Genomic DNA, 19,570 nt, shown 5'->3' on the forward strand with positions numbered 1-19,570 from the left:
AAAGTTGATGTAACCGCATTACCATACATTATCTTACTGATACAAACTTGAAACTGAAAACTTGTTGGTGTCCTATAGAAGTTGTTTTGCATGCGTTGCGGTGATATTGAATCTTTTAATTAAACAAAATAATACTGTAAGATATATTTACTGACTGAGTCACTATCGAGTAATATTGTTGTTTGACTCTTATATTTATGATTTGCGGTCATGACATATGCATTTTCAAAACCATCGAAATAATCAGTGAATGTGGCGTACAAAACTCTGAAACAACATAGGTTATTACAAACATTTCTCAGTTAAAGCGTTCTCTCTGTAACCACTTCTTTAATAACATTGTGCAATAAATTGAATTGATTCAATACCAAACTATTATGTAATCAGTGGAAACTTGTCATTGGCCTTATTTCTACTAATATCTATATTTAAAATTTGTACTAGCTATAAGTTTTCCTAATAAATAAAAATAAAATAAATTAAACATTTTGTAGGTACCTAGTTTATTTTAGTAAGTCCTAAAGTAATTTCAATTAACAATTGGGATTCTGATCATCATGTACTAGGTATATGAATCACGCCGAAAAACCCCGAATAGACATAGAAAAATTCAAATAGCAACAACAATTCATCACAATAAAATAGCCTTTCTTTATCTAATAGGTGACAACCACTTCAATATTTACTTTCAAAGATTATCAGCTCAGATTCCTGACGTCACGGCGAGCTGTCATCACACCTCGCCAATTTTGACACGTTGACTCAGATGAACGAGTGTGGTGACGAAATCATTGTTATTTAAAAAAGACAAAAGTTAAATGTATTCTACTTATCGATTGATAGTATCTGTCGGATGATTCTGTTGTCAGTTACAGCTATTTTTGTCCGTTGTCAATCAAATGTCTATCTATTTATTTATTGTACTTTAAATAATAAGGTTGCAATTTTGCATTTCAGCTAACGCATTCTTAATGATTGATTTACACTAAGAATTATATTTCATCTCAGAAGCTAAATCTATCGATTAAGATAGAGATAGTGATAGCGAAGATTAAATTTTGAATCTTTGCCATCACTATCTCGTATTAGGTTTATGCATGGATTATGTAATGCAAAATTGAGTCATAGATTTTGTTAAGGGTGACTAAATGCAGAATTCAGAACCATAAGATGGATTATTTCATGAACGCCATAAAAAAGTTTCCATTAAAAGATGTCCTCAAACAGTCTTACTTCCAGCTTCTATTTTACATTCATAATACAAAAGCTACCTAAACAAATCCAAAACAAACATTAGATAAAACCAAACAAAATAACGGCACATTTCCCTAACAATACTAACAATGAAGTCATCACGACGCCATCTTGTATGCACCAGAGTCGATCGATTAAGGCGGACCTCAATCGATCAAGGGCAGCACTATCAAGTGTTGCCTCAGTAATTTATTACATTTGGCTTAAGGCTTCCGGAGTGAGACGTTTTACACTGTCAACACTATAAATCAATTATAGTTTACATCTTATTTGTGTACCGGTGTTTGTGTCTGTCCGTCTGTGTCAACATGATACTGTTTAGGATGGGCCATGATTGTCGATGGTTTGCTGTCGTATTTTTAGGGATGTAAAGCTGCAAATACTTTTGTGTTCCAACAACGCGAAAATGTAAAGTGGTTCTTAAAGAGTATTTAGGTGTGCGTAAGGACGGTATAATTAAAAAAACACACAAAACAATAAGAAAAGTGTGTTACTTTGCTCCACATAATAGTTTGAAAAGTGTTCTAAAATGTTCGCATATGGCAACTCATACTTTTCTCGCACTGTGGCTGGTATACGACCCTTCAAAAAATATTATATCGTAGCTCATTGTCTACTCGATGCAATACTTAGTAGGCAGAGCAAATACACAACATTCTGGACGCAATTCTGAGGGGATCTCTAATAGGGGAGATATACGAGGGCGTCCATTTATAAGTTCATGCCATTCAATGATATGGAAATATTACGAGAATGTATTAAAAGTAATTTATTAACTTATTTACTTATGTATAGCAGTGTATCATAGATACATTTTTACCGGTGAATCTTGGGGTAGGCATATTATTTTTATTGCGATCAAAATCAAGGGAATGTTGATTAATGAAGAGAGTCGTCAACAAACTCTTGAAAAATAAGCTGATTAAATAACAATATTTGGAGTTGAAAATATAGGGCTAGATAACTACTTTAACATAATTTCGTTCCCCGCTGGGACCAAAATAACTAGGCTCTATGTAAACAAAACACATCAAGGCACGATAACAACTTAGCCAGACATTTCTGTAATTATATTTTGTACACGTAACACAAAAATATCCTAAGAAGTTAACCACTATACCATTGATAATTTTACAGTTTATATCTAAAAAGGTTTCAATAGCCAGCGAACCGGAGGTTCACGAACTCTCAGGTAATCTAATCAGGATCAACAAATTCGAGGGTTCGATCGCTTATCTGTCAAGATTTGCAATGCTAACAACTGTACAGATTTGTTCACAAAATATACAACATTTGGAATATATCGCAAAAATACATTTACTTGTGCAAGCTGAGATTTCAGTTTTATAGGATTCCCATAATATTTTTGCATTACTTATCTATCGAATTGTGCAAATAATTTTAGTGTCTAACTGCCACACTCAGAGTCGTTTAATAATTACTTAAGTCACTCCTTAGTGACGGAATGTCATACAAATCCTTCACTAAGGAATGGCTTAAGTAACCATTAAATGACTCTGAGTGGGGAGGTTTGTACAACAAACCTAACTTACTTTATGTGGCATAACTTGTGAAGACTAACCTTAAAATCAGTATGATATATTTAGGAGCTAACATGTACTTTTGAACCAAAACCCCTTGTTTTAAAGGACCAACATTTTAAGTAAAGTTACGACAATGATACAAAATGGTGTAACATTGTTATTGGTGTTTATTATGTTTACATTCTATAGAAGATGTTTTATCTTAGAAGATTAGTTTTCCACAAGCACTATTTACACATCAATATCAGAAGGGCATCATTTAAAACCTACGGAACCCTCAGTGTAACAATAGGCCTAAAAAAATCAAGCAAGGAAAACCCCAAAAAGTTCTTAGTCATGATTACTCAGGATTAAAAAGCATCTCTACAATAGTATGAAATTCATATTATTGGTAGATGATAGAGGTGAGACTGTGAAGATTTGATAAGAAAGAAAACATACTGAGTTCACTACATATGTAGGTTTAGAAAATAAACACTTATGTACAGTAGTGGTTTTGAAAGCAAACTCCTCGCTAAAAAAATATACTTAAAAGCGAATATCTATGGCCCAAGCTCAAAATATTAATATAATAATAATATATAATAATTATCAAGAGAAACATTTCCGAGTTACATAAAGACATCAAAAATTACTTCGAACCTTTGTGGACCTAAAATGGCTGGGATCACAAAACTCGCAAAACCAAATTCAATCCTATGCCACCGACTTTCACACTTATTGGGCCAATTATTGGACATGGAGGCTGTTTTCATATTAGGAGATCAGCGCTCACTACTCCTTCACTCTCATAGCGCGACGGGAGAGCAATTGACTCGGGAATCGGACCCGAAATCTCATGCACAGCAGCCGCGCTATGAGATAGACCAATGAGGCAGGCGATGCCAAAGGACGAACCTAGCTATATTTACACCTGCCATTTAACAAACAAACGACGTTTAGTACTAAGAACACAGATGCACAGATAACAGCGATATTTTCTGTAACCACGTGTGTGTTATGTAATTGTGACGTCACTCTATATGATAAACAATGGAAACAACATCAGCTTTGATTGCTTACTTACCTGACTTTGCTTGGATATTTTAAGGATTATTGGAAATATTTACGCAAACGCTATGGGCTTTAGCATGCGCCAAGATATTTTTTCAATGAATATTCCACGTTGTTTGTTTTATTACACGCTGAAATATTAAGCGAAAAAATCCAATTCATCATTAGAGTGAAAAAGTCTTCTGCATGTGTAATTTGATATAATTGTATCAGGTATCGTATCTCAAAAATAAACAAAATATCTTTATAAGAGCACTTTATATCGGTACGGTCGTATGATGGTATATAATTACAAAATCACCTACTGGTTGGTTAATTACAGTTTGAGATAACAAAGATTTAGATATTTTCCAATAAAGAAATCTTTCAATATCTCCACTAAAAAACCACTTCAACAGAACTCCATTCAACAAAAAAACTAAATCAATGAATTTAAGGCAACAACAATAAAATCAACACAATATCTAGTATTATATCAGCAAAAACAGATGATCTTAGATAACTATACGAAGGCTAGATAATAATCTACTAACAAAATATGTTTTAAACGGATTTACCGAAACTAGAAATCAAATCTTTATCGATATCGATAAGACTGTATGGCCATGCCTATAGATAATGTTTCGTTCAACAACGATATTTATTGCGTATATCAAAAGTAAGGTTTGTTGATGGCGCTTAGGTACTATTATATCAATTCTTTCTAATTAGGTATTTCATGAATTTATTCTATAACATATTTTTACATTTCCAAATATTATATACAAAAAAATATAATCAATAATGCTTGCTAATATTATTATTGCGAAAAGAACTGTCTGTCGCGCTATCACGTCAAAACTATTAGACGGATTTAAATGAGTAAGTATAGAGCCTAAGAGACAAAGGCTTGTCTTTTAGGGTGCGTCCACATCTGGCGAATGCGCCGCGAATGCGCAGCACGCGAGCCGATCGCGAGCTGTCCGCGAGCTGCGCGCGTGCAGTCACTGAAATAGTTCGGTGCGCCTCTTTAGCGCAACTCACGCAAGGCTCGTATAGAGCGCGCGAGCGGCGCGCGATCTGCGCGCAATCAGTTCTCGCCCTTACAGTTCCGTATATTGGCTCAGTACTATCGAAGATGGCAGACGTCGCGCGCCGCCTGCGCGCCGCTCGCGTGCGGCGCTTAGGTCGCGCGCGAGCTGCGCGCGGGCGGCGCAGAAGCGGCGCACGAACAAAAATGCACGCGCGCAGCTCGCGGACAGCTCGCGATCGGCTCGCGTGCTGCGCATTCGCGGCGCATTCGCCAGATGTGGACGCACCCTTACGGCCAGTAGTTTCCTCCTGATATGGTTGGAACGTGGGGAATAGCTATTCCTGTATATCTTTATTCACAGTTAATTATGATCTTAAAATTTTTCTAGAAACTTATTAAATCACAGAGTCTCGAAGGTGAAAAATGTAACGGATTCGGCAAAACATACATTTAATAAAGATATATTTCTAACATATGCAAAATTTAATATCTTTCCGTTATTTATGTACCAAAATAATATAGCAAAATTTTGTGGGTGCATGTGTGTAATTTTTCATTTAAAAATTCACGACATCCAAAACCAATTTGCTCGTTTACAACAGAATGTTTATCATTGTCAATGCTAAGCAAGGCTGGGATCACTTCTAATGCGGTTTATCTCACGACAGCTCAGATTTGTAAGATAACCTAAATCTGCGATGGACGATGTACATAATATTTAGTTCGTAATGTAAAGATGTGTCCGAGATCTTATCACTGCACAATTGTGAAAATAAATCCTTTCAGATAATAGGATTTGGTTTTAGAGTGCAGTTTTTCCTGCTCAGGATTTGTTATTTGTTACCTTTGTTTTATTACGGCCTAGGGTTACTTCTCATGGTCTTCTTCTCTTTATCGAGTGTGCTGTAAGTTTTAATCACATAACTAAGAACTAGCGCTTGTGTCAGAGTTTTCTCAAATCTACCAAACGGCTTTAGACGTGGATTTGTAAAAACTACTGTTATTCGGGGACGTCGACACTACGTGCCCTCAAAGACTCTACTTTTTGTAAAAAATCTTGCCGTTTCACGAAAACCCACATAGTGGTTTCGGTTTACGACAGTAAGTAATTACTATTTCTTCTTATTACAAAACAAACAAACACTAGATATCTCTCAACAAACAAAAACTAGACAACATATTCTCAGCACCTACAAACGTACGTAGTAGTTGGTTATTTATTTGCTAAATAACTAAATAAATACTACTTATAGTAGGCGAGCCCTCCCCGGGAGGAGTCGTGTCACTCCGGACGATTGATCGTCCCCCTCGGGACTTGTAGCCATGTACCCTCACAACGGATCTTTTTTTTCTATTTTTTCTCTCTTTTTTTCCTCGAAAGGACATCCGGAAGTTCGTTATGTTATGAGTTTTTTTTTTTTTTGTGGGAGACTAGCCACGCTTGTTTTGTTGAGTTTTCTAGGGAATTATAAAGTAATATTGTGAATTAAGTTCAGTTAAGTAGTTCCTTGAAACAGTCGCTTCTGAAAGTTTTCCGTCGTGAAATATATTCCAGCTTTTTAAGAGGAAAATGTGGTTCATGAATTTAGTTAATTTTCAGAGTAATGATTTAGATTTATTATATAATGAATACTAAAGTAATTTATTTCGCTGTAAATAAATGGCATGCTTTGTAATTCTGTTCATGATTCACAGCCATTGTTAAAAAATGCACTTATTGTCATTTCATTATTTTAGGGATTTTTGAAAACTTTACCACTAGAGCTTTTAAGTTGATTAAATCTGTAGCTCACATTACACACATTCACATCACATAAGCCAATAAGGCTTATTTTTGTTTAAGTACTTTATGTAGCTTTAAAACACGATTAAAACTTTAATCTTTATTCTAAAATATTTTGACGTATTTTCTGCGTCTCTCCAATTAATTCAACCACTCATTTTTATATCACACAAAAAACTAATATAAAATAATAAACATAAACCCCTAATTCATTAAAAAACGACAGTATATCAGCTGTCTCGTCCCTAAAAAATTAAGGTACATTTGCGGAGCGCGTTGATGTCTAAAATTGCGGCGGTCTTAAGCAAATTTACCGAACAAATATTATTAGCGATTTTATACGGAACCCTCCGGATTAGGGACTGACGCCCCTGGATTTATCGGCAATGCATTTCACTAGATGTGTTGAAAAGGTGAATTACGTAATCATTGAGTGATCAGAGAGTTATGTGGGCATAAGACTTAGCGAAAGTTTTCTGTAAACTATTTTGAATAGACGCAGAAAAATCGGAAGTAAGACATCGTTTATATAGTAGGTATATTTCTTTATATTATACCTATATCTTTCTTAAAATATCTTTATTTATAGCCAGTAAGACAACGATTACATGGGTTAGTATGTCCTAGGTAGCATTTATTTTTAACAACGTAATTACTTAGGTTCAAAACATGTCTAAAGTTCATCAATCATAGTGTTATCAATAAAAGTATAATTTCTACCTTTTATTAAGCTTTATCGACATATCCTCGAGTGCATGTGCAACACAAAATTAATCAATAACAAATGTCAATACAGAAAACAAACATTGTAAGCATATGTTTTCATTAGAAATCATTTCTCCCTCTATCTATACTACTAATATTATAAAACTGAAGAATTTGTTTGTTTAAACGCGCTTATTCAGGAACTACTGAACATATTTGAAAATATATTCGGGTATCAGATAGCTTTTTCATTTAGGAAGACTTTAGGCTACTATGGCTTTTTATCCGGGGGCGCGAAGTTGTTCCCATGAGACGCGGATAAAACCCATTTTGAGAGAACGCTAGATTTTTTTATTTCAAATCGTTACAGTGTCTAAAACCAGCGAGTGCAATCAAACAAACGCTTTATATTATCAGTGAAGACAGAAAAAAGCTTATTTTAATTAAACCTCGTATAAATTAGCACACATTATCTACAGCAAAAATACACACACACACACACACATTTCACCAAAAACATCTCAGTAGCTAAGCCAAACAATTATTCGTTTCCCAGCCCTTGGAGCACGTTAATAATTCGGTACTAGTGGGTCGCATTATGTGCCTCGACAGGGTATGACTGATCACCCACAGCCCTGGCTCAGAAACCGACGGAAAAAATTGCCCCGAAATAACACGGGAATTTGCCGAAATTCGGAGCCACGCTTTTAGGAGTAATTCGGTGGAGGTGCAGAGAAATATGTTGCCGAATAAGGTTAATAATACCTACATATTTTAATTACTTTTAATTTTTTTAATTACTTTTAATTAAATTACATATATATTAATTAAATTACATATTATAATACGTTGCTCCGGTCATTCCAAAAATCTCCGCTCTTCTCACAATCTTTTTCTTCACTGTCCTTCTCATACCTCTGACACTATCCACTCTTCTTTTCACATTCAAGCTATTCTTCTGTGGAATGCGCTGCCCTCAGAAACCAGGAAGTCACCCAGCAAACAATCTTTCAAGAGTGCTGTGCGGAAGTACTTGCTTAAGAAATCGTTGGCAGAATCATCATCATAATAATTTATTAGTATATTTTATGTATATATGTATGTATGTATGTATTTATTGTTATTTGTATTAATATTGATGTATTTAATTAGTATTTAGTGTTTTATTCATTATTAAGTTTTCGTTTTATTGGCTAATGCACCTACCATGTTTTTCTCTGCATCACCCTAAGGTTGACTGGAAAGAATGCCTATGGCATTAAGTCCGCCTATGTGATATTTTTTGTTGCATAAAGTTTAAATAAATAAATAAATATTTAGTTAAGTTTCATAGAAAACTTTGACATTAATAAATACTGGTTATTTTAACCACTACCGTTAATGTAAGTGCGGCCGTAAATGCAGTAGTGGGTAGTCATTTCAACTTAGAGAAAGAAATAATGATCAACATTTTTTTTTTTCATTATATACCCTCCTATTGAGTTTAGCGTCCAGCCGGGACGCGTCGATGATGATTGCTAGAAACAGGCCATGAGATAAAATGAATAACTGGTAGGTACTGCACTGGATGCCGGGAACCAGGGAATCACTACACAATATCACTAATAAACGTATTTCACTGTTTTATTTATGTTTTACACCGCGCACGCAGTTATTAAAGGCGGTCGGCCATTGTTTTTTTTTCGAACTGATGTTGTTGCTTGAGGTCGACAGGTGGCCCTAGAGATGAGCAGTTTTGGTGCCGTTCGTGAGTTTTTTTTGTGATGACGTGTAAAAGGAAGGAGAAGTTTGGGAAGAAGGAAAATATCCCAAAGCCTGTCTGCTACTAAAACTATCTGCTGGTTCTTCAATCTTCATTCTGACAGTAGTTGAGTGAAGACTCTGCTGGTTTCTTTGTTTGCTCAGGAACTACTGGGTCTAATTGAAAAATTCTATGAGTCTTGGATATGCAATGTCGACTGCAAGCAAGCAATACCTCCTATCTGACATTTTTGTTTCAAAAAACCAAAAAACTTGTATCTACCATAAACTACCTTTAGATTCAAAATAAAAACAAAAAACTTTATTAATCAATACTATGCTTAGAAAAAGAAAACTTGGATTTTCAGTATCTCATTATACCTTCCTCGGAATAAGGATTTTATTAAGTTTTATTGTTCCCCTTTAAAATCCACCCGGAGTCAGATAGGAGGTATTGCTTGCTTGCAGTCGATGTATCATCGACGGCTGAAAGCTGTAGGTTTTTTTTATCCGGGTGCGCGAACTAGTACCTGTGGGACACATCAAAGACATCTAATTTGTTAGGTACACCCGTGCAGTTTTGTATTAGAAACTTTTCACACATTCAACACAAAAAAAGCGATTCTCCACAGAATTTCATTAAACAGCCAATTACAAAAACATTCGATCATCGCAACGACAGCTGATTGCCAAAAGTCGTGTGCCATAAGCCCCACAGCAAAGCGAACGATTATATTTTTAATAAAACCATAACTACAACAAGATAAGCAGTCCCCACTGAACAACAGAACAAACATACACGTCGATACACTTGATCCTGTAATCCTTTGCTTCTGTAATTCGTGTTATCTGTAACTATGGTATTTGGTGACGAGTTTTTTTTTAATTAAATAGAGTATGTACTGGTAAGGGAGTTATAGTGTTCGTGGTTAGAACTTTGAAGTTTTGTGCTGGTTTTTGGCCATCTTGGTTAATAGGAGTAAGTTCAATTTAACAATAAATAACGCAAGTTAATATAGTAGTTCAGTTCAATAAAAAAAAAGCGAGCATATTTGGAAATAATTTGAACTTATATAAAAGCCAGATATTATTGCATGTAAGGACACGTTCGTTTAGTTATATCTTATGTTAAGGGCTTATGCTAGGGCATTATAAAATTGTTCAGAACATGAAGTACAAGTAATCGATCGGTGATGTTAACGGTAGCATTATACACGAGCCACTTGTCCTGACTCAAACACATAAGAAACGAATTCATCACCTCACGCCCACTTCATTAGTCCACCTGACATGAAACTTATCAAACTCAGCCACAACCTAACCGCTGAAACGGAAATGCAATGCATCAAACCGACCAACAGACGTATCACGTCGTGTCATCATAATAATTCCAACGAATCCTTCGCAACAGCCTTATTTATATTCCCTCACCTACTTTAATATGTATGATTTAATTAACCACTCGCATCTCCTGTCAACTCTGCAACGAATTGAAACGTCAGCTGCGTATTTTTTTCCCTATAATACACACCCATTTTTCGGTAAAGAATTTAAGCAAACATGGCTGTGTAAAAGTTGAAAAAAAAAGTTTATTCGTGAACGCATCTGCCGTATTGTCCAATTTTCGACCAATCCCGTCGTCTCCCGCTCCCCTAGCTGTCAGTTGACTGTCAATTGTTTGAAATTCGAATGTTATTTTTTTCTGTTGGTAGGGCGTTGACGCGGCGGTACACAGCCAGTCGTGTAGTACAATTGAATTGATTGAATTACGGTTAATTTGGACCGCGGCGTGTTGTAATGGATTGCCACCCGCATTGTGTCCGGTAAATAAAGGGTACTCTTACATACATGCGTTACATTGCTTACAATTGCTACTGCCATCGATAGGTTAAAAAATATTTTTCTATCTATCTATCTATTAGGTATAATGTATATGCAGAAAAGAAAGACGGTTTTCTACTTTGTAAGAAAACCGCTTGTAATGGTTTCTTAGTGGATGAACTGAATCTATGAAAACTTTTTTAAGCTTTTTCTTTGTTTCCGGTGTTAAGCTTTCAATCATCTGAAAATACAAAGTCATATGTTTGTTTCATGTTCGATGTCCTCTTCCCAGCTAAAACACATAGGAAGTGGTGAAGGCTACTTTGAAATTGACCTTCAAAAATTGCTGATTTTCTGCCTATTTTGAAAAAATATATAATCTTTTTATCTTAATCTATAGTATAGGTACATGTAAAGGCCTAAATATCCTTCGTCATGCCGTCGGGTACCATTGTAAATCTTTTATTTATATCAGCACTTTTTGAATAAATAAGATAACTGAATTCAGTTGTTTCTCAAAAATATCCTATCAGAATGTCTCAAGGCCTAATTGCACAATGTTGTGTAATGTCAAAAAAACAAGAAGCAAAAGTAAAGTCATAGAAATAAAAAAATAATGGTTAAGTTAGTTTAGGTAGATATAGGTAGTGGTTTTTTTTTGTTTGTTTGTTTTATTAGGATAGTTTTTATATGTATTGTAAATATGTTAATATCTATGTAAATGAAACGTCTATCATCGTAATAAAATTAATTATATTTGGATTCCGAAAGGTTCCGCACGCTATGGACAACAAGGCTTCCCGTAAACTGTTTTGTCTATTTCACCCGTAAAAAGGAAGATGTAGGACTATTTATTAACATTAGTTTTACTGCCTTACTCCAGGGCATAGACCTATTCTCATACGGAGAAGGAATAAACGTTATCTAATCACTACGCTTGCCCAAGGAGTAAAAATTGTTGACTTTAAGCCTCAGGTTTCCTCAAGATGTTTTCCTTTTCCTATAAGTGTTATGGAAATCCTCTTTTGCAAGCTTTCTTTCTGTATCGTGTAGTCTTGAAGTCGTGTGGTCGTGGTTATACCTTAAACCTGTAGTTCTATATTTACAGGCATGGTATCACTTGGCAGTTTTTCATTACATATTTATTTTGTTAGCGTTTATAGAAATCAATTCTATGCATAATTATAATCAGCAATTCATTATACATCACAGCCGAAGAACATACTCAATATTCAATTTTTAAAAGCATATGGAATGTTATAACAGGTGGCACATTTTGATTGGTGACAATATCGACCTTATAGGGCACAGCTTAAAGAAATAGAGAATAACCTACAGGACAATACGTTTCTGTAGCACTTGAAAACCAAAAATTATCTATACATATAATAAATCTGTAAAAAAACTGTGTCTGTACATTGAATATCTATATACATATAATAAATCTGTAAAAAAACTGTGTCTGTACATTGAATATAATAAAAAAAATAATAATTGAGTGGGGTTCAGAAACAGTAATAGAGCACAAATCCAAAAAAAAAATTCTGTCTGTTTGTCTGTATGTCTGTTTGTTTGTACACGCTAATCTTCGGAACTACTGGACGGATTTCAATGATTTTTTCTTTGTTGTATTGGTATAAAGTTTGGGCAACATATAGGCTATAATGTATCTTCGAAACTTGAAGACCTGATGTAGAACTGCAACAGACCAACAAAACTATAAGAGATACAAAAATGGTGCCATGGCAAAAATTGTTCCACGTGATGAGCATTTTCGGCTGAGAGAATAAATTTGAAGATCTGGAACACCTGATGTGGAACCCCAAGAGCCCAGCTACTCTGTAGCATATACGGGTATGACGTTTTAGCAAAAGTTGTTCAATCTGATAAGCACTTTCTGTTAACTTATAAAAATTGAAGATCTAAAACACCTGATGTGGAACTCCAGAAGCCCAGCTAGACTATAGCATATAATGGTATGGCGTTTTAGCAAAAGTTGTTCAATCTGATAAGCACTTTCTGTTAACTTATAAAAATTGAAGATCTAAAACACCTGATGTGGAACCACAGAAGCCCAGCTAGACTATAGCATATAATGGTATGGCGTTTTAGCAAAAGTTGTTCAATCTAATAAGCACTCTTTATTGACTTATAAAAATCAAAGATCTGGAACACCTGATGTGGAACTTCAAGAGCTCAGCTACACGATAGCATACATAGGAATACCGTTTTAGCAATAGTTGTTCAATCTGATGAGCACTCTCTGTTGACTTATAAAAATCGAAGATCTAAAACACCTGATGTGGAACTCCAAGTGCCCTACTACACTTGAAATGTGTAGTAATGACGTTTTAGCAAAAGTTGTTCGATCTGATGGACATTTTCTGTTGATTTATGAGAATCGAAGATCAGAAACAACTGATGTGGAAATGAAAGCTATCTCTAATTTCACTGTATAGTCATATAATAAGCTGGAAGTACCTCCAAGCGGTGAAGGCGGTAATAGTTTAGGACAGACTTTCAATGACGATGGTATATTATCGTCAATTTTACTCTATTGACCCAAAACTTTATAGAATTTGAGTGTGAAAGTGACCCAAAATTTGAGTGTTGTATTATTTTCCATTTATCTTTGTGACACGGTAGCCTACTCAGTAACGTGGGGGCGAGGGGGCAGTCAGCTAGATTTTAATTGATCAGGTATCTTCTTCACAATAAAACTATTACCATGGCTAGAAAGAGGTCGAATCTTTTCCAATGTTCCTAGGGAGAGAATCATAAGATCCCAAAGATATACCGAAGAGCGTTTGGAAGGACTTGATGCTGTTCGAGAACATCAGTCTGCAACTTGCTCCGAGGAAATCTCATTGGATCGCGAAGCGCGCTTCCGTCATTGGCATATTTACGCATCTACATCCATATCTCTAGAGAACTTCTCAAGTAAAGAATATGCTACTCATTGTCTCGCGAGTCGGAGACGTTCACTGATACAAAATAAGCATGGTGAATCAAAGAAAGTACCTAATAGTCCGTCTTTTAGATAACCCTAAAATAATGGACGAATATTTTTTCTTTTCTTTCACAAACAAAGAACAACGGAGATACAACACGCTTGAATTTTGTGTTAAGTCACTTCTTAGTACAAATTTTACATAGACGTGACGTCACGAGCCCCCACTCTCCAACTTTGTTGCGTTAAATCTCATTGTTATTATTGTTATTACCTCAAGAGCCTTTTGCCCAACTATGTTAAGGTCGGCTTCGATGCAACTGAGTTCCAGTGTTTTACAAGAAGCGACTGCCTATCTGACCTCCACAACCCGGTTACCCGCTCAACCCAATACCTCTTGGTAAAACTGGTCACACTTACTGGCTTCTGACTACCCATAACGACTGCCAAGGATGTTCATTGACAGCTGGGACACACTGGGAATGACAGCTCCTCCAAAAACCGGTGTCATTGGTGTCCAAAATATACTTAGGAAGTACATACGAACTATGAAAAGTTGCATTGGCAGGTACTTGCCAGACCTGGAATCGAAGTCACACACTCATACTTGAGAGATTGGTTCTCTAAACACTAGGTCACCACTACTTTGTTATTTAAGGGTCCGTTCAGAAAAACCACTTAAATGCGGACTAATCAGAATCACTACTTTTATCCCTATGGTCACGCCTATTGCGCTTTAGTTCTTAGCGTTTTATTTAGTCTGCTGTGCTTTTGCCGTTGATGTACAAAAGTTAAATAAAAGTTATATAAAATTCAACATCAAACAATTCAGATCTTTGATTTTGCTGACCCCGTAGTCGCTGGCATAAGGGACAGGACCCGCGTACGAAGTCGCGGGCAGAAGCTAGTAATTAAATAAATTAAAATCTAAACACTACCCGTCACCCGTTGCGCTAACCCGATTCTCATTGGAGAAAAAAACGCAAACAATGTTCGTACGCAAGCTCGGCCGAGCAAACATTTGCCAGCGATCGAGTAATGGATTAGCGTTGTCGCGGGCATCCAGCCCGGTGTAGTGTTACCGGTGGACAAACAACCACTGGCGGTGCCTTTGTGCCTCTAGCGGGGACGAGGCTTTCTGTGACAAGTTTTGCTTTAAAATGGGAAGATTTTTATGGTCTTAGAAGCTAGGAAGCTTGTACGCATCGTAGAGGTCGTTAGATGTGTCTTTGGTGGCTAAAATGGTTTAACTTTAAATTTAGGTGTGAATATTTTAAAGTTAGGTGCAGTAACAGCTTACCTATGTAACTGTGCTTTTGTTAAATAGTAACATTACCTTATTGTGATTGAAGTACCTTAATGTGTCTGTGACCAACGAGTTACCTCTACATTTAAAAAGTCACACGCAATTGTCATGCATCAAATCCGAAATTCTAAAATCTATAAATGACAGACTTCTAGGCTTCATATATGGAACAACTGTTTTAACCTGGTGCTATCGGACGAATCAAACAATATACCTTCTTCATCTAGGTCCTAAACAATGCGGAAGTTTGGTCCATTGTCAATATTATCTGTCGCTGCGTGCTCGCATTTCGTCACGTCTGTTTGTGAAACAACACTGTGAAACGATCCCTGTAGGTAATATTTTGGCTTTTTATATTCTACGATGCTTCTCGAATTTGCTATTTTGCGACTAGATATTTTATTTATATCATAACTAGAAGGTAGCGTCTCAATTGACTTTGAATAGTAGGTACCTATGGAAAAAGATGCAATCCCTACTCCGTCGGTAATGTTTCACCAACAATGCCTATTTTTTCAAATTCAACTAAACCATTAGTAGCACCATCGAGTATGTAACAGCCTTTTGAGAAACATCAGCTATATCTAAACTTAGGTTGAGTGTGATCGAAATGAACTTAAAAAGTTGTTCCACCAATGAAACGTTGCATACAAATATTTAGAATCCCAACTTCACCATCAATGACAAACTTGATTTGGAAGTTACCACAGGCCTCCCGCATAGAGTTCCAACGCAAACTGTAGTTAATGACGAGTGCAGGAAACGGCCGCATCTGGCCAGTTCGCTAGCTTAGCGTTGCGCAAACATACGGACAGACAAACACCCGGCGTTGTTTGATCTGCCATCGGGTTGCTGAGTGGGACCGCTACTACGGCAGGTGTAGGTATGTTTAGTGATCTGTATCTTTGAATCGGTGGTTCAATCTCACTAGTGGGCTTGGTAGTATACAAATATAAATACAATTTTTTAAGCTTTCACGATTTGTACACATATTAAGACACTAACAAGACTTAATCAGTATTACTATAAAGGACACACACTAACAAAATTAATCAATACTACTGTAAAGGTACGTACAATACCTTTGTTTTGCATTGCATCGACCGTGGTTACCTATATTCAAAAGCTATCTACAATTTTCATTATTGCAACTATTCTCCTAACACTTGTTTCACTGTTAATATTCAAGTATTTCCCGTAATACCAACTTTAGACGTATCATCGTCAGCAAATATATTAATTTCTCCCCTTCGGACGTTGTTAATAAAGTAACGAGTGTCGAAAGGATTATCTGGACAAATGGATAGGACGGACGGACGGACCGTTTGAATTGTACCTATTAGTAGATTTCGTGTCATTAGTCGTACGCCGACTGTTCTTGAAGCTTTTATTTGTTATCTTCTAACTTATATTGTTGTCCATTTCATTTTATTCTTTATGAATACTGATACTTCTTCCTGTTTGACGTTTATATTTAAAGCAGTCCCATCACTTGGATTTGACAAAGCATTCAGGTCATGGTCAACTTTGTAAAGAAATTACCAAATCGACTTAAGTAGACCAGTAAACAATCTCCAGATTTAATTGATCTGCTTAAACTTTGCCCATCAATGTTTAATTAGACCACAAACATTTCTTAATTAATTAGTTTCAAGGAAGTCAATAAGCACAAGGTCGTTCTACGAAATCAGAACTTTACAAATACACCAAACAAATAGCGGAATATTTGTTTAATTTCAAACAATTTCGTACGTGATTTCGATAACTGTGTAAGACATAGAATCCAGTCCTTCAGAAAACAAACGTGAATACTGCACTACAAACAATGGTATTATAAGTATAATAACCGTACTGAATCTGTTTACTCAAGAACAATGTACGTCAAATCCAAAGTTTACCGTGAAACGAGTATGGGCCACTCTTGCGCAGCGGGGCGTCGTCTTTAGGCTAATATTGAAATATCTTTTATCTCACTTCTTTTTTCTTCGGATGAATTAGAAAAAAGTGACACCTGTCATAAATGGACCCGAGAGGCTCCCACGAGCTTTCTTTAGTGCGTTTTAAAAGATTATCCTCACCAATGAGACGTTTGGGTAAACAAACCTGTGACCGCAAACAACAAAAACTTTATGAATTTGAATGGAGCGGAAAAGGAAGAATGACAATGTTTACTCAAAATACTTGTTTCATTATGTTGCAAATTATTGCACCTTATAAATTGACTTGAAAAAATGCATTTACGGTGTTATTGTATTTTGCTCTCCCACAAAAAGACGAAGATTTCAGTGTTCTTTGTGATATTAGTAGTAATAAATAATTTTGACGTGTAGACTGGTGACATAACTAAACACCTGCTGCCCATGCTGTAACCCCCATCTTCCTATGAGTGACAAAATTGTTAATCAAATATAATTAACAATCCACTTTCCTTTGTTCCAGCTCCGAAACTAATGATACCTCCGACCGAGTTCGTCAGCCAGGGTGGTATCGGCAGCCCGCAGGAGGGCCTGCGCACCCCCACCAGCGGCCAAATGCTCGCCAACCCTCTCCTCAACCTGAACAACACCGGCCGCACTAACTTCACCAACAAACAGCTCACAGAACTCGAGAAGGAGTTCCACTTCAACAAGTATCTGACGCGAGCAAGGAGAATAGAAATAGCCTCAGCACTACAGCTCAACGAAACACAAGTCAAGATTTGGTTCCAGAATAGGCGGATGAAGCAAAAAAAAAGGATCAAAGAAGGCCTCATTGTCGCCCCTGAAGTGACCCCGACATCAACCTCCCAGGCCAGCGTTGTCGGCTCCAGTGAGAACAGCCGCGAGTCCAGTTAAATTTTCTCGATGGTTTTCAAAGACGATTATAGAGTGAACTGTCGTTTTATCGATTCCATGATCAAGTGGTCCTATAGTTTTGTTTATTACAAAATACCTACTGACAGTCAGTTCGGAATAGTGTTTACTGTTTTGTGTGGTTTTATCCTTATTTTTATTGTGTTCATTGTATTTGTGAATTGATAGTTTCTTTGTAGTATTGTCCGTCGGACAAATCAATTTTATTATTTCGTAATACCGGTAGGATATTTGGTGTTTCCTGCCGTTGGACTAAAGAAAAATATGCTTCTGTAGAACACTCTCTGGAAGCTTTCATAAAAGAAATGGGTGCTGAAGATGAATGGAGAAAAGTTGAAGATGATAAAGCAGTAGGGCATTGTACATTTAAAGTTCGAATGAGAGTGTAAAAATATATATTGATGATTAATATTCTGCTTGTCCTGAATCGGGATAAGACCAGATTATACAATCTAATAAATAAGAATAAAAACTATTATAACCAGTGAAAAAAACATTGAATGAAAAGTAGATAGCGCGTAGATTGTTTTAATTGCAACATTGATTTTGAAAATGAAACTTATATCAAAAGAGATTATTGTAATAATATAAAAGTTATAAAGGCTCAATTAACCTGATTAGTATAAACCAACGGATGTGTCAACATAATGAATTTTCTTAGATGTATATGTAAATTTCAAATCGCAAGCTAGATGTTACTTTTAAGATCAAGTGCTGTTTATCTAGATCGCTTTTAGAATCGTCCGTTAGGAGGTACATAAGAACAATATCATTAGTATATTTGTATTTTTTTATTTATTTTTTAAAGATCCTTGATCCTTATTATTTTTAGACCAAAGCTTGTTTTTTCTTTAATTTATTCTGTAGAGTCAGTGACATTATTGAATGAATGTTGTTGCTTCTGTTTGTTCTTCTACGTTGATTGTCTTTTAATTTCCATTTTGGGTTCTGACCGCTTTCTCCTTTTCTTTTCTTGCCTTGAAATATATTTTCAGTACTATTGAAGACATTCATTGGTAATGTAATTGACTGTGATTTTCAGATGTAAACCTGCTTAAACTTAATGACATTTTGCGGAAAAGTTATTTTTTATGTTAATAAATTATTCCAATTCTACATAGTTGAAAATAAATAGATAGTAATTTTAGCTGCAGAACTGTTTTAAGAGAAGCAGAAAAATCATTAACTTTAAATAAATAAAATAGTATGCAATTGGATATTTTCTACATTTGTAACTAATAACATTCTGTCTATCTGTCTGTACATCTTGAATAAGTTTTCCATTAGTACGTTGACGATACTAGTCTTAATTTTGTAATTATATTGTGTACAAATCGTATAATGTATATAATAGTCGTGTGTTAGGTCCGTCTGAGTGTAAATTATGTATTAAGATAGCGACTACTACTTTATCATTAAATTAATTGTACCTATTTTCATTTATTGAAGTTTTATTACCCTTACTTTTAAGAATAGAATGGATCATACATCTAAACAGGTATCTATCCATGATCGGTAGTAAATAAACAGCAACGAAATCAGAATTCTAT

General features: G+C 35.7%; 1 protein-coding gene across 1 annotated transcript in view; it reads left to right on the top strand.

Annotated features, from left to right (window-relative positions):
- The window catches only part of LOC124634292 (homeotic protein labial-like), a 30,840-nt gene extending 11,381 nt beyond the window's left edge, over positions 1–19,459 (top strand). The window contains exon 2 of the mRNA XM_047169795.1: positions 17,608–19,459. Within this exon, the coding sequence (XP_047025751.1) occupies positions 17,608–18,002 (395 nt within the window). The 3' untranslated portion in view covers positions 18,003–19,459. The remainder of the gene's footprint in view (positions 1–17,607) is intronic.
- The last annotated feature ends 111 nt before the right edge of the window (positions 19,460–19,570 follow it).

This window comes from Helicoverpa zea, chromosome 11 (assembly GCF_022581195.2).
Source record: "Helicoverpa zea isolate HzStark_Cry1AcR chromosome 11, ilHelZeax1.1, whole genome shotgun sequence".
In the NCBI taxonomy this organism is placed as follows: domain Eukaryota; kingdom Metazoa; phylum Arthropoda; class Insecta; order Lepidoptera; family Noctuidae; genus Helicoverpa; species Helicoverpa zea.